Genomic DNA, 14,165 nt, shown 5'->3' on the forward strand with positions numbered 1-14,165 from the left:
TATAAAGAAAAAAAGACTTTTAAATAAACCAGATAATATATTTAAAATTACTTCATGAAGAACAAAAATCTATGCTATTTTATTTAAAATTATCAGATATTAGCAGTTTATAAATTCCTTAGTGTTTCCTTAGAAAATATTATTGAAATAAAAATTAAATGCTTATTGGCACTTGAAACTGTAAATTTCAGCTTCTAGAAGTTTGAAATCAATTACTTTTCTTACTAAAGACAGAGCAATAAGAAATCTCATATCACATAATTTTTATCATTCACAAATATCAAGAGTCAAATATCAATTCAAAGTTGTATTTAAGACTATAAATATATACCTTAATATCTTAAATGGAATATTTAAATGATGTTCAAGCAACAAAATGGCTTCATATAGCTTGGTTATTTATGTGAATTTGACTAATGCTAACCAATCATTAAGTGATTTTAATATCCAATATTTACATATTTTTAGAAAAAAATCAAATCCAAGTTAATATTTCAATGAAGTTATATCACACGAAAATATCAAGAGGAAAGAGTTTTGTTTTTTTTTTCTGGCTTTGGTAGAAATTATGATGCAGGACTATCATTTAATGATACCTTTTCTTTTTTTGTTTTTTTAGATGGAGTCTCGCGCTGTCACCCAGGCTGGTGTGCAGTGGTGCGATCTCGGCTCACTGCAACTTCTGCCTCCCAGGTTCAAGGGATTCTCCTGCCTCAGCCTCCCAAGTAGCTGGGATTACAGGCGCACACCACTACGCCCAGCTAACTTTTGTATTTTTTAGTAGAGACAGGGTTTAACCATGTTGGCTGGTCTTGAACTTCTGACCTTAGGTGATGTGCCTGCCTTGGCCTCCCAAACTGCTGGGATTACAGGCGTGAGCTGCCGTGCCTGGCCCAAATGATACCTTTTCTTATAGAATTCGGTGCTTTCTAATCCTGCCTGGTACACACACTACACATTTTTAAAAGGGAAACTATTTGTTGGATACTACTAATTTTACCTTGGAATATTGCTCGCGATCAAGTTCTTGACTAGAACCAGACCCTGTTGTCTGCTTAAATCGATGCACTTTCATTTTCATCTGTCTTGTTCGCTCCTCCACTACTAAGCTTGCTGCAAAAACACATAATGGAAGCCTATTAAAACACGTGAAGAACCTTTCAGGAACTGAATGGTTTAAGATTTCAATGCTTTTGAAATGACTTGAATTAAATAAAATTTAGAAATAACATGTGATTAATAAATTAAACAAAAATGCAGAATATACAGTACTAGCAACTGTTAATCTAAAGACGAACATGATTCAAATTACACAGAATGGGGAACATAAATGTTAGTAACACTCTATTTCTTGATTTTATATGAAATATTTTCAATTTCCTTCATAAATGACTATGTGAAACCAAATTTAATTGTAAAAATATGTTTTCAATTTAAACAACTGTTTGTTGCATGTACATATATAGAGAAAACAAGTATGCATACTTAACACATTGCACATATATGCACATGCTTACATGCATGCACACATCCACTTAACACCCTCGGCTAACAGTAGTCACCTAAAAATTGTTTTAATTAATAAGTATCTACTTTATTGAGGCATTCTTATAAATCTTTAATTTCTGTCAGTGGCTTCTCATGACTATTTCCCAGTCCTTAAAATGGACTTACTAAAAGATTAGCTCACTATTCCTTATGGCTATACCTGGACCACATAAATGAAATTCGTAAGCTTGAAAATGAATACATGACTTTTAGCCCTTTAATTTATAATATGTAAAGAATGCTTTTAAGCTTTTATTAATCTCCTAAGTAGCAGAGGAGGGCAAGAATTGCAGCCTTTGATAAAGTATGAATTATTCTAAGTTAGAGTCCACCATCAGCAACATCACTTCAAAACCTTGCCTTTAAATTTTGCATTTTTACAAATGAAGGAGAAAGAAACAAATAAGGTACAGTAATGTGTAGGGTAAACGATTCAAAAGCTTATACCTATGTTGTATGAGACCTACGTTTACTTTATACAACATTTGCCAACTTCCCAGACAACTCAACCTCTGCAACAAGTATTCAGATTTTTTTTTTTTTTTTTTTTTATACTTTAGGGTTTTAGGGTACATGCGCACAATGTGCAGGTTTGTTACATATGTATCCATGTGCCATGTTGATTTCCTGCACCCATTAACTCGTCATTTAGCATTAGGTGTATCTCCTAATGCTGTCCCTCCCCGCTCCCCCCACCCCACAACAGTCCCCGGAGCGTGATGTTCCCCTTCCTATGTCCATGAGTTCTCATTGTTCAGTTCCCACCTATGAGTGAGAACATGCGGTGTTTGGTTTTTTGTCCTTGCGATAGTTTACTGAGAATGATGTTTTCCAGTTTCATCCATGTCCCTACAAAGGACACGAACTCATCATTTTTTATGGCTGCATAGTATTCCATGGTGTATATGTGCCACATTTTCTTAATCCAGTCTATCGTTGTTGGACATTTGGGTTGGTTCCAACTCTTTGCTATTGTGAATAGTGCCGTATTCAGATTTTTAAGTTGTAGGGCTGTGTGTGTGTGTGTGAGCGTGCGCGTGTGTATGTATGGAAAATTGCTTATTGGTCACTGATGTACTGGGAACTTCTGCCAAGAGACTAATGGTTTACAAGTTAATGGAAATGTTGATATGTCTGATTGACTTGGCTGCTGATTTTATCTCTTACAAGGAGTTCATAAAGACATTTGCTGACAATTTTTTTTCCATTTCAGTGACTAAATGTGGCCTATCATTCTTGATTATAAAACGCAAACACACACTTTAAAAAAAGAAATAAATCCGTAACTTTTACTGTGTTCAAGTGCAGACCAATAGCCCAAAAGATAATAATATTTGGAATTTGTGGCTAAGTGTTTTAATCATACTTTTATCACTAAATTATAAAATGTTTCACTTTGTTTAAATTCAGTAAATTAGATAACCAATCGCAAATCCCTAACAACCCTTAGTTATGCAAACTAAGCAATGATATACTCCTGCTTTAATAATGTTAACTTCAGAGATAATAAATGTTGACTATTGTTACCATTACAGGATAGTTCAATGGAGAGCTTGAGAAATGTGGTTCACAAATTCATTACTTGGCAACATATAAAGAGTTAAAAGGAGTATTATACAGTAAAATGCTATGTAAGAGTAATTAGAGGGGTGGAGCCAAGATGGCCGAATAGGAACAGCTCTGGTCTACAGCTCCCAGAGTGAGCAAGCAGAAGACGGGTGATTTCTGCATTTCCATCTGAGGTACCGGGTTCATCTCACTAGGGAGTGCCAGACAGTGGGTGCAGGACAGTGGGTGCTCGCACCATGCGTGAGCCGAAGCAGGGTGTGGCACTGCCTCACTTGGGAAGCGCAAGGGGTCAGGGACTTCCCTTTCCTAGTGAAAGAAAGGGGTGACAGACGGCACCTGGAAAATTGGTTCACTCCCACCCTAATACTGCACTTTTCCAACGGGCTTAAAAAACGGCACACCAGGAGATTATATCCCGCACCTGGCTTGGAGGGTCCTATGCCCATGGAGTCTCACTGATTGCTAGCACAGCAGTCTGAGATCAAACTGCAAGGCAGCAGCGAGGCTGGGGGAGGGGTGCCTGCCATTGCTCACACTTGATTAGGTAAACAAAGCAGCCAGGAAGCTCGAACTGGGTGGAGCCCACCACAGCTCAAGGAGGCCTGCCTGCCTCTGTAGGCTCCACTTCTGGGGGCAGGGCACAGACAAACAAAAAGACAGCAGTAACCTCTGCAGACTTAAATGCCCTGTCTGACAGCTTTGAAGAGAGCAATGGTTCTCCCAGCATACAGCTGGAGATCTGAGAACCAGCAGACTGCCTCCTCAAGTGGGTCCCTGACCCCCGAGTAGCCTAACTGGGAGGCACCCCCCAGTAGGGGCAGACTGACACCTCACACGGCTGGGTACTCCTCTGAGACAAAACTTCCAGAGGAACAATCAGGCAGCAGCATTTGTGGGTCTCTAAAATCCACTGTTCTACAGCCACCACTGTTCTGCGGCCACCGCTGCTGACATCCAGGCAGATGGTCTGGAGTGGACCTCTAGCAAACTCCAACAGACCTGCAGCTGAGGATCCCATCTGTTAGAAGGAAAACTAACAAACAGAAAGGACATCCACACCAAAAACCCATCTGTACATCACCATCATCAAAGATCAAAAGTAGATAAAACCACAAAGATGGGGAAAAAACACAACAGAAAAACTAGAAATTCTAAAAAGCAGAGCGCCTCTCCTCCTCCAAAGGAACGCAGTTCCTCATCAGCAATGGAACAAAGCTGGATGGAGAATGACTTTGACGAGTTGAGAGAAGAAGGCTTCAGACGATCAAACTACTCCGAGCTACAGGAGGAAATTCAAACCAAAGGCAAAGAAGTTAAAAACTTTGAAACAAATTTAAATGAATGTATAACTAGAATAACCAATACAGAGAAGTGCTAAAAGGAGCTGATGGAGCTGAAAGCCAAGGCTCGAGAACTACGTGAAGAATGCAGAAGCCTCAGGAGCCGATGCAATCAACTGGAAGAAAGGGTCAGTGACGGAAGATGAAATGAATGAAATGAAGTAAGAAGGAAAGTTTACATAAAAAAGAATAAAAAGAAACGAACAAAGCCTCCAAGAAATATGGGACTATGTGAAAACACCAAATCTACATCTGACTGGTGTACCTGAAAGTGAGGGGGAGAATGGAACCAAATTGGAAAACACTCTGCAGGATATTATCCAGGAGAACTTCCCCAATCTAGCAAGGCAGACCAACATTCAGATTCAGGAAATACAGAGAACGCTACAAAGATACTCCTCGAGAAGAGCAACTCCAAGACACATAATTGTCAGATTCACTGAAGTTGAAATGAAGGAAAAAATGTTAAGGGCAGCCAGAGAGAAAGGTCGGGTTACCCACAAAGGGAAGCCCATCAGACTAACAGCGGATCTCATGGCAGAAACTCTACAAGCCAGAAGAGAGTGGGGGCCAACATTCAACATTCCTAAAGAAAAGAATTTTCAACCCAGAATTTCATATCCAGCCAAACTAAGCTTCATAAGTGAAGGAGAAATAAAACACTTTACGGACAAGCAAATGCTGAGATTTTGTCACCACCAGTCCTGCCCTAGAAGAGCTCCTGAAGGAAGCACAAAACATGGAAAGGAACAACTGGTACCAGCCACTGCAAAAACATGTCAGAATGTAAAGGTCATCAAAGCTAGGAAGACACTGTATCAACTAACGAGCAAAATAACCAGCTAACATCATAATGACAGGATCAAATTCACACATAACAATATTAACTTTAAACGTAAATGGGCTAAATGCTCCAATTAAAAGACACAGACTGGCAAATTGGATAAAGAGTCAAGACCCATCAGTGTGCTGTATTCAGGAAACCCATCTCACGTGCAGAGACACACATAGTCTCAAAATAAAGGGATGGAAGAAGATCTACCAAGCAAATGGAAAACAAAAAAAGGCAGGGGTTGCAATCCCGGTCTCTGATAAAACAGACTTTAAACCAACAAAGATCAAAAGAGACAAAGAAGGCCATTACATAACGGTAAAGGGATCAACTCAACAAGAAGAGCTAACTATCCTAAATATATATGCACCCAATACAGGAGCACCCAGATTCATAAAGCAAGTCCTTAGTGAGCTACAAAGAGACTTAGACTCCCACACAATAATAATGGGAGACTTTAACACCCCACTGTCAACATTAGACAGATCAACGAAACAGAAAGTTAACAAGGATACCCAGGAATTGAACTCAGCTCTAAACCAAGCAGACCTAATAGACATCTACAGAACTCTCCACCCCAAATCAACAGAATATACATTTTTTTCACTTCACACCACACCACACGTATTCCAAAATTGACCACATAGTTGGAAGTAAAGCACTCCTCAGCAAATGTAAAATAACAGAAACTATAACAAACTGTCTCTCAGACCACAGTGCAATCAAACTAGAACTCAGGATTAAGAAACTCACTCAAAACCGCTCAACTACATGGAAACTGAACAACCTGCTCCTGAATGACTACTGGGTACATAACGAAATGAAGGCAGAAATAAAGATGTTCTTTGAAACCAACGAGAACAAAGACACAACATACCAGAATCTCTAGGACACATTCAAAGCAGTGTGTAGAGGGAAATTTATAGCACTAAATGCCTACAAGAGAAAGCAGGAAAGATCCAAAATTGATACCCTAACATCACAATTAAAAGAACTAGAAAAGCAAGAGCAAACACATTCAAAAGCTAGCAGAAGGCAAGAAATAACTAAAATAAGAGCAGAACTGAAGGAAATAGAGACACAGAAAACCCTTCAAAAATTAATGAATCTAGGAGCTGGATTTTGAAAAGATCAACAAAATTGATAGACCGCTAGCAAGACTAATGAAGAAGAAAAGAGAGAAGAATCAATTAGATGCAATAAAAAATGATAAAGGGGATATCACCACTGATCCCACAGAAATACAAACTACTATCAGAGAATACTATAAACACCTCTATGCAAATAAAGTAGAAAATCTAGAAGAAATGGATAAATTCCTCGACACATACACCCTCCCAAGACTAAACCAGAAAGAAGTTGAATCTCCGAATAGACCAATAACAGGCTCTGAAATTGTGGCAATAATCAATAGGTTACCAACCAAAAAAAGTCCAGGACCAGATGGATTCACAGCCGAATTCTACCAGAGGCACAAGGAGGAGCTGGTACCATTCCTTCTGAAACTATTCTAATCAACAGAAAAAGAGGGAATCCTCCCTAACTCATTTTATGAGGCCAGCATCATCCTGATACCAAAGCCTGGCAGAGACACAACAAAAAAAGAGAATTTTAGACCAATATCCTTGATGAACATTGATGCAAAAATCCCAATAAAATACCGGCAAACCGAATCCAGCAGCACATCAAAAAGCTTATCCACCATGATCAAGTGGGCTTCATCCCTGGGATGCAAGGCTGGTTCACCATACACAAATCAATAAATGTAATCCAGCATATAAACAGAACAAAAGACAAAAACCACAAGATTATCTCAACAGATGCAGAAAAGGCATTTGACAAAATTCAACAACGCTTCATGCTAAAAACTCTCAATAAATTAGGTAATGATGGGATGTATCTCAAAATAATGAGCTATCTTTGACAAACCCACAGCCAATATCATACTGAATGTGCAAAAACTGGAATCATTCCCTTTGAAAACTGGCACAAGACAGGGATGCCCTCTCTCACCACTCCTATTCAACGTAGTGATGGAAGTTCTGGCCAGGGCAATCAGGCAGGAGAAGGAAATAAAGGGTATTCAATTAGGAAAAGAGGAAGTCAAATTGTCCCTGTTTGCAGATGACATGATAGTATATCTAGAAAACCCTACTGTCTCAGCCCCAAATCTCCTTAAGCTGATAGTCAACTTCAGCAAAGTCTCAGGATACAAAATCAATGCACAAAACTCACAAGCATTCTTATACACCAATAACAGACAAACAGAGAGCCAAATCATGAGTAAACTCCCATTCACAATTGCTTCAAACAGAATAAAATACCTAGGAATCCAACTTACAAGGGATGGGAAGGACCTCTTCAGGGAGAACTATAAACCACTGCTCAATGAAATAAAAGAGGATACAAACAAATGGAAGAACATTCCATGCTCATGGGTAGGAAGAATCAATATTGTGAAAATGGCCATACTGCCCAAGGTAATTTATAGATTCAATGCCTTCCCATCAAGCTACCAATGACTTTCTTCACAGAATTGGAAAAAACTACTTTAAAGTTTGTATGGAACCAAAAAAGAGCCCGCATCACCAAGTCAATCCTAAGCCAAAAGAACAAAGCCAGAGGCATCATGCTACCTGACTTCAAACTATACTGCAAGGCTACAGTAATCAAAACAGCATGGTACTGGTACCAAAACAGAGATATAGATCAATGGAATAGAACAGAGCCCTCAGAAATAATGCCGCATATCTACAACCATCTGATCTTTGACAAACCTGACAAAGACAAGCAATGGGGAAAGGATTCCCTATTTAATAAATAGTGCTCGGAAAACTGGCTAGCCATATGTAGAAAGCTGAAACTGGATCCCTTCCTTACATCTTATACAAAAATTAATTCAAGATGGATTAAAGACTTACATGTTAGACCTAAAACCATAAAAACCCTAGAAGAAAACCTGGGCAATACCATTCAGGACATAGGCATGGGCAAGACTTCATGTTTACAACACCAAAAGCAATGGCAACAAAAGCCAAAATTGACAAATGGGATCTAATTAAACTAAAGAGCTTCTGCATGGCAAAAGAAACTACCATCAGAGTGAACAGGCAACCTACAAAATGGGAGAAAATTTTTGCAACCTACTCATCTGACAAAGGGCTAATATCCAGAATCTACAATGAACTCAAACAAATTTACAAGAAAAAAACAAACAACCCCATCAAAAAGTGGGCGAAGGACATGAACAGACACTTCTCAAAAGAAGATATTTATGCAGCCAAAAAACACATGAAAAAATGCTCATCATCACTGGCCATCAGAGAAATGCAAATCAAAACCACAATGAGATACCATCTCACACCAGTTAGAATGGCCATCATTAAAAAGTTAGGAAACAACAGGTGCTGGAGAGTATATGGAGAAACAGGAACACTTTTACACTGTTGGTGGGACTGTAAACTAGTTCAACCATTGTGGAAGTCAGTGTGGCGATTCCTCAGGGATCTAGAACTAGAAGTACCATTTGACCCAGACATCTCATTACTGGGTATATACCCAAAGGATTATAAATCATGCTGCTATAAAGACACATGCACATGTATGTTTATTGTGGCACTATTCACAATAGCAAAGAGTTGGAACCAACCCAAATGTCCAACAACGATAGACTGGATTAAGAAAATGTGGCACATATACACCATGGAATACTATGCAGCCATAAAAAAGTATGAGTTCATGTCCTTTGTAGGGACATGGATGAAACTGGAAACCATCATTCTCAGCAAACTATTGCAAGGACAAAAAACCAAATACTGCATGTTCTCACTCATAGGTGGGAATTCAACAATGAGAACACATGGACACAGGAAGGGGAACATCACACACCAGGGACTGTTGTGGGGTGGGGGAGGGGGGATGGATAGCATTAGGAGATATACCTAATGTTAAATGACGAGTTAATGGGTGCAACACACCAACATGGCACATGGATACATATGTAACAAACCTGCACATTGTGCACATGTACCCTAAAATTTAAAGTATAATAATAATACATTTCAAAAAAAAGAGTAGAAACTGAGACAGTTATTGAAAAATGTGATTTGTATTCACAAAAGACACATGCAATATAGAAAATGTGAAAATATCTGCTCTCTGTCTTTTGCCTATGGTGTGAGTACTTCTGGGTACATGCTCAATCATCTGCTTTGAGTTTTGAGTAAGTCAAATGGACTGCAAATTTAGTTCTGCTCTATAATTAAAGCTTAAAGCAACTCAAAACAATCTCAATTTGTAATAAAAACAGACTTAAATGGTGTTAGCTTAACTATTCTCATAAAATGATATTAACTTTATTTAAAAATATGTTGACATTGATTAGCCCACAGCTCTGCAGCCTTTACTTTTAGTGCCATGTAATTTTTAGGGTAGATGGTTACTTAGACACTGATAATTATATCCCAATAGCTACGGGCCAGAAGCAGTTGGACACAGATCTAGGGAGTGAACCTTGCTAGGACAACACTTCATTTCTCTAAACATTAATAGGATTACTTAGCTTATGCTACAGCTGCATTTAAATCTTTATTTGCAAAATGTAAAACTAAATCATAAAAAGACTGGTAATATAACTAAAATGAATCTAAAAATGGTTCTAAATGATTTCATTTTACCTTCCTCAAATCATTACTATACTATATTTACTCCCAATGAAGTTAAAACTGACTTTATTTAATCTGTGAAAGTAAAAAAAAAAATCTCCAAATTAACATTATGATTCAAAATAATGAGCAGACTCCCTTGACTCTCAATCAAAGATGTAGTTACTATGCTATCCTCACTGCTTGCTCTCGGATTCCAACAACAAAACCAAAATGCTAATAGCTTATCATTATTTACTTGTAGCAAAAAGCCAGATAATTACATAGTATCACACACATTTTTTTAGTACTTTTCATTATTTCCCAATGACATGTGCCTTAATGCATATTCTGAAATAACTGTTTATACAAGTTATTGTGCTTCAGTAAAAGTTTTTTCATAATCACTGAAAAACCTTCAGTGTAAATTCTTTAACTTTGCTAAAGAGTTTACATGATTTCCATGTTTATTTTTCAACTATATATCTAGAATAAAATGACATTATTTCTGTATTACAGATGTGTCAAGCCAAATATTAAGACAAATTTATAAAATAAGATAATTACCACCAATTTGAACCAGAAGGCACGATTCCAATAAGTTATATGATTTATATGGAGAATAGTAGTAATGATTAAAAGTTAATTGAATTCTTGAAATGTGACTGTCTCTCTAGTATCTTAGTATAAGTAAAATTAACTGTAACTCAGACAGCTCAAATATCTTCCTTTAAAAAAAGATTACTGTCATTTAAAATTTTTATATTATTTTAACAATTTTAAACCCAAGAGCAAAACTAAAATAGTAAATAAAGTATTTTCCAATTACTCCACAAATCCTAGCATTACATTCACATTTTAGGAACATTCTGAATGTTAATAGTATTGTAAACTAACTAATCATTAAAATGCCAGTTGCTATTTGTTTATAGAAAATTTAAAACTGGGAGGCTATGTGGTTTTTATTTTTAAAAATTTCATAAATGCCACATAATCAAGAGCTAAATAATAACTCATTTTTTACAAGAAATATAATTATACAATTTCACTTAGTCTTTTAATGAAAATTTAGCTTATGTATATAAAAAGTCAAAAGATAAGGATATTTACTATAGACTATATTTCAGCATTAATTATAGATTTTGTAATTATATATCAAAAATGTGTGTATCCTAGTTCCTCAGATGTAATATTGCAATTTTATAAAAATGGGGTTGAAGGGTTGAAATATTTCACTATAAGGTACAAACTGAATTACATGTCTTATGTTTTAAAAAATGGTACTTTCAAAAAGCACATATTGGTTTACAAAAATGTATTTATTGAAGAAGATCCATTTTATTTATTCCAACTTTATATACATTGTTCTTTCCAAACTATGGCTTTTTTAATATTAATCTATGTATGTCACAAATCATTCCAATGTTAAAATTAAGAAAATGTAAAACAAACTTATTTTTAAGAGTTAAATGAAAACCATATTTGTGAAATAATTTCTTGTCTTCTCAAGCTCAACAAGAAAGAATCTGACTGGAGTATGCAAGATAAGAAAAATAAATATAATTTACAAAGTACTGTAATTATTACAATTTTCAAATGTAAACTATTAGTATTAAAAATAAAGATATTAAAATAACTACTCTCTTCATATTCTTTGCTAAGGATTCCTAATTTAGTGTTATCAATGATCTTTAACAAATCTATGACGAAACTAAAATCATTTTATAATCTTGTTTGTCCTATATGCATTTTTCTAGATCTATCCCTTTCATATTATTAAAAGGCCTATGACTTTAAAAATGCCCTCAAAAATCCTTAATAAATCTTCCCTAATCTATCATTTAAAATTTTCTATAATATAACCTCCTTCAAAGAGATAATGTAATTTTCTGGGAAACCTCTTTGACTTATCACATATTTGTAATTTGCTTTAAAATATTGTAAACATTATAGTTATATATAATTTAGGACGCTTATAATTTAAACTTGCATTAATATATTTAAAATATTATTCATAAATTTAATTATATAAAAATAAATGTGTTTGGATCTCAAAATTCCTTAAATCTTTCACATTTCTCTCTATGCACCTTGAAATTAAAATGAATTTGAAATTTCAGATGTTTGTGTTTGTAGGCAAAAAATAATTTATATTAATATATTGTTAAACCTCCTAATATTTTCAAACATTAGATGAAATATGACTGTAAAAGGACAGAAATAAGTAGAACTTTTATTAATGTAAAAATTATTTTTTAACAAGTTCAGCTCATATATGTATCAAAGTTGACACACGATAACATCTGGACAGGATATTTAAGCCTGTCTAGTTAACTATGATGTGCTATCATATTTTATGAATGAAAAAATTAGCATCTCTGCTTCCTTGTTGTATAGCAACACAATGAGTGTTCCATGATAGTGCAGTCCCATTCTTGTACATCTCTCAGGAAGAGCAGTGATAAATGACCGCTTATTTGGAAGTTGTCAGGTAGACAGAAGAATATAAATGACACACTTCCTATGCCTCAGTTATTGACTGCAGTGAAAAAAAAAGCTGAGATTAACAAGAAAACATGAAAAAGGTTTAGCTAATTGAATCAGTATAGACTATACCAAGACTGAATAGGAAGATCAGATCTGAAATATTTAACGTATAAATTATATCTTAAAATATATCAAGAAAGATGGTTTATTTGAAAATTCAAAAATACAATACTAGTCTCTGCCCACAGTTTTTTAGACTTTAGAGAAATAGGAATTGTTTATATGGATAAGCATTCTGCATATACCTGGAATCAATGTGGCAAAATAGTAAGAACCTAGGAATTGGAATTACTAGGCATAGATTACAGTCCTAGATCTACCACCATTCATCAGTTCCTCAATGTTCTTTTGATCAATTCCTGATATATCCCTCCATTACAGAGTTTTTATCTGTAAAAAGAAGAGACTACTCAGAGAACCTTCCATCAGTTGTAGTCTACGATTCTATAGTATTTTAATAGGCTATTTTTAAAATACTTATTTTTTTCATATTTGCAAAAATAGGAATCTCAATGACTTTTGTCTCTTGCTTTATTACCTAATTTCCAGATTTTAAAATTTTCCAATTGACTACAGGTGTCACGAGGAAAAAAATTCACCAGTTGTATTTTACACCACTATTTTCTATCATGTCATTTTCCCAATTTAAAAAATATCTGTTCAAGATTGATTCCAGGAACCCCCCCACCATATGTACCAAAATTCACTGATGCTCAAGTTTCTTATATAAAATGGCATAGTATTTGCATATAACCTAAGCACCTCATCTCATATACTTTCATCTCTAGGTTACTTATAAGAGCTAATACAAGGAAAATGTCATGTAAATAGTGCCTATATGCATTTTTCTAAATCTATCCCTTTCGTATTATTAAATGGCTTATGACTTAAAAAAAATCTCAAAAATCTGTTATACTGTATTGTTTATAGTACAATGACAAGAAAAAAAACTCTGTACATATTCAGTACAGATGCTACCAATCATTTTTCCCCCAAACATTTTTGATCCATGGTTGGTTAAAGCCACCATTGTGGAACCCATGGATGCTGTGGGCCAACTGCAATGTTTTATTTTCATGTTGATCCTTATTTTTGGAGTCATGCAAACATAGTGAGAAACTTTAATGTAGTGCATATCCAACTTCTACATCTTCACACACATATATACCATACATAAAGATTAAATGTTTAAAATATTTTGACTACATAGAAATGCCCTAGTTCTGGCACATTTTCTTGGAATAAAATGACTCCTTTCAACTTGTAAGTGTAAAAATGTTCCAAGTAGTTTCCCATTTTCCCTTATATAATTCTCTTGGATGTTAAGGATTATGCTACAATAATATAAACAATAAAAGAACATCTACCCAGCATCTACCAATAAAATAGACATCTACCCATCATCTACCAATAAAACATACATCTACCAGCACGAGAAACAGAAAATGCAATAAGTGAGTAACACATAAGTGAAAATACCACATTGCCTTACGGACTTTTAGAGCAAAGTACCTATGTTTAGATAAGTGAAATTGAACACTGGCATATGTGAAAGGGGCAATTTGTATATATAATCACTTAAGTCTCACTGCAGCCAAAAACCACAAGACCATCTCCTGTTTTAGCATACTTATTCCCATTGAACTCTCTAAAACGAAGCTCAGGATGTCCAACTCCAGACACAAT

The 14,165-nt window shown here is 35.5% G+C and overlaps 1 protein-coding gene across 50 annotated transcripts in view; it reads right to left on the reverse strand.

Annotated features, from left to right (window-relative positions):
* The window catches only part of RIMS1 (regulating synaptic membrane exocytosis 1), a 531,588-nt gene that overhangs the window by 94,763 nt on the left and 422,660 nt on the right, over nt 1-14,165 (reverse strand). For 39 of the 50 annotated variants that reach the window (XM_055256418.2, XM_063630499.1, XM_063630385.1 and 36 more), the window contains one exon: nt 1,001-1,113. The exons of the other annotated variants lie outside the window; for them this stretch is intronic. In XM_055256418.2, the coding sequence (XP_055112393.1) occupies nt 1,001-1,113 (113 nt within the window). The remainder of the gene's footprint in view (nt 1-1,000; nt 1,114-14,165) is intronic. 50 annotated transcript variants of the gene reach the window in all.

Source organism: Symphalangus syndactylus, chromosome 2 (genome assembly GCF_028878055.3).
Source record: "Symphalangus syndactylus isolate Jambi chromosome 2, NHGRI_mSymSyn1-v2.1_pri, whole genome shotgun sequence".
NCBI classification, from domain to species: domain Eukaryota; kingdom Metazoa; phylum Chordata; class Mammalia; order Primates; family Hylobatidae; genus Symphalangus; species Symphalangus syndactylus.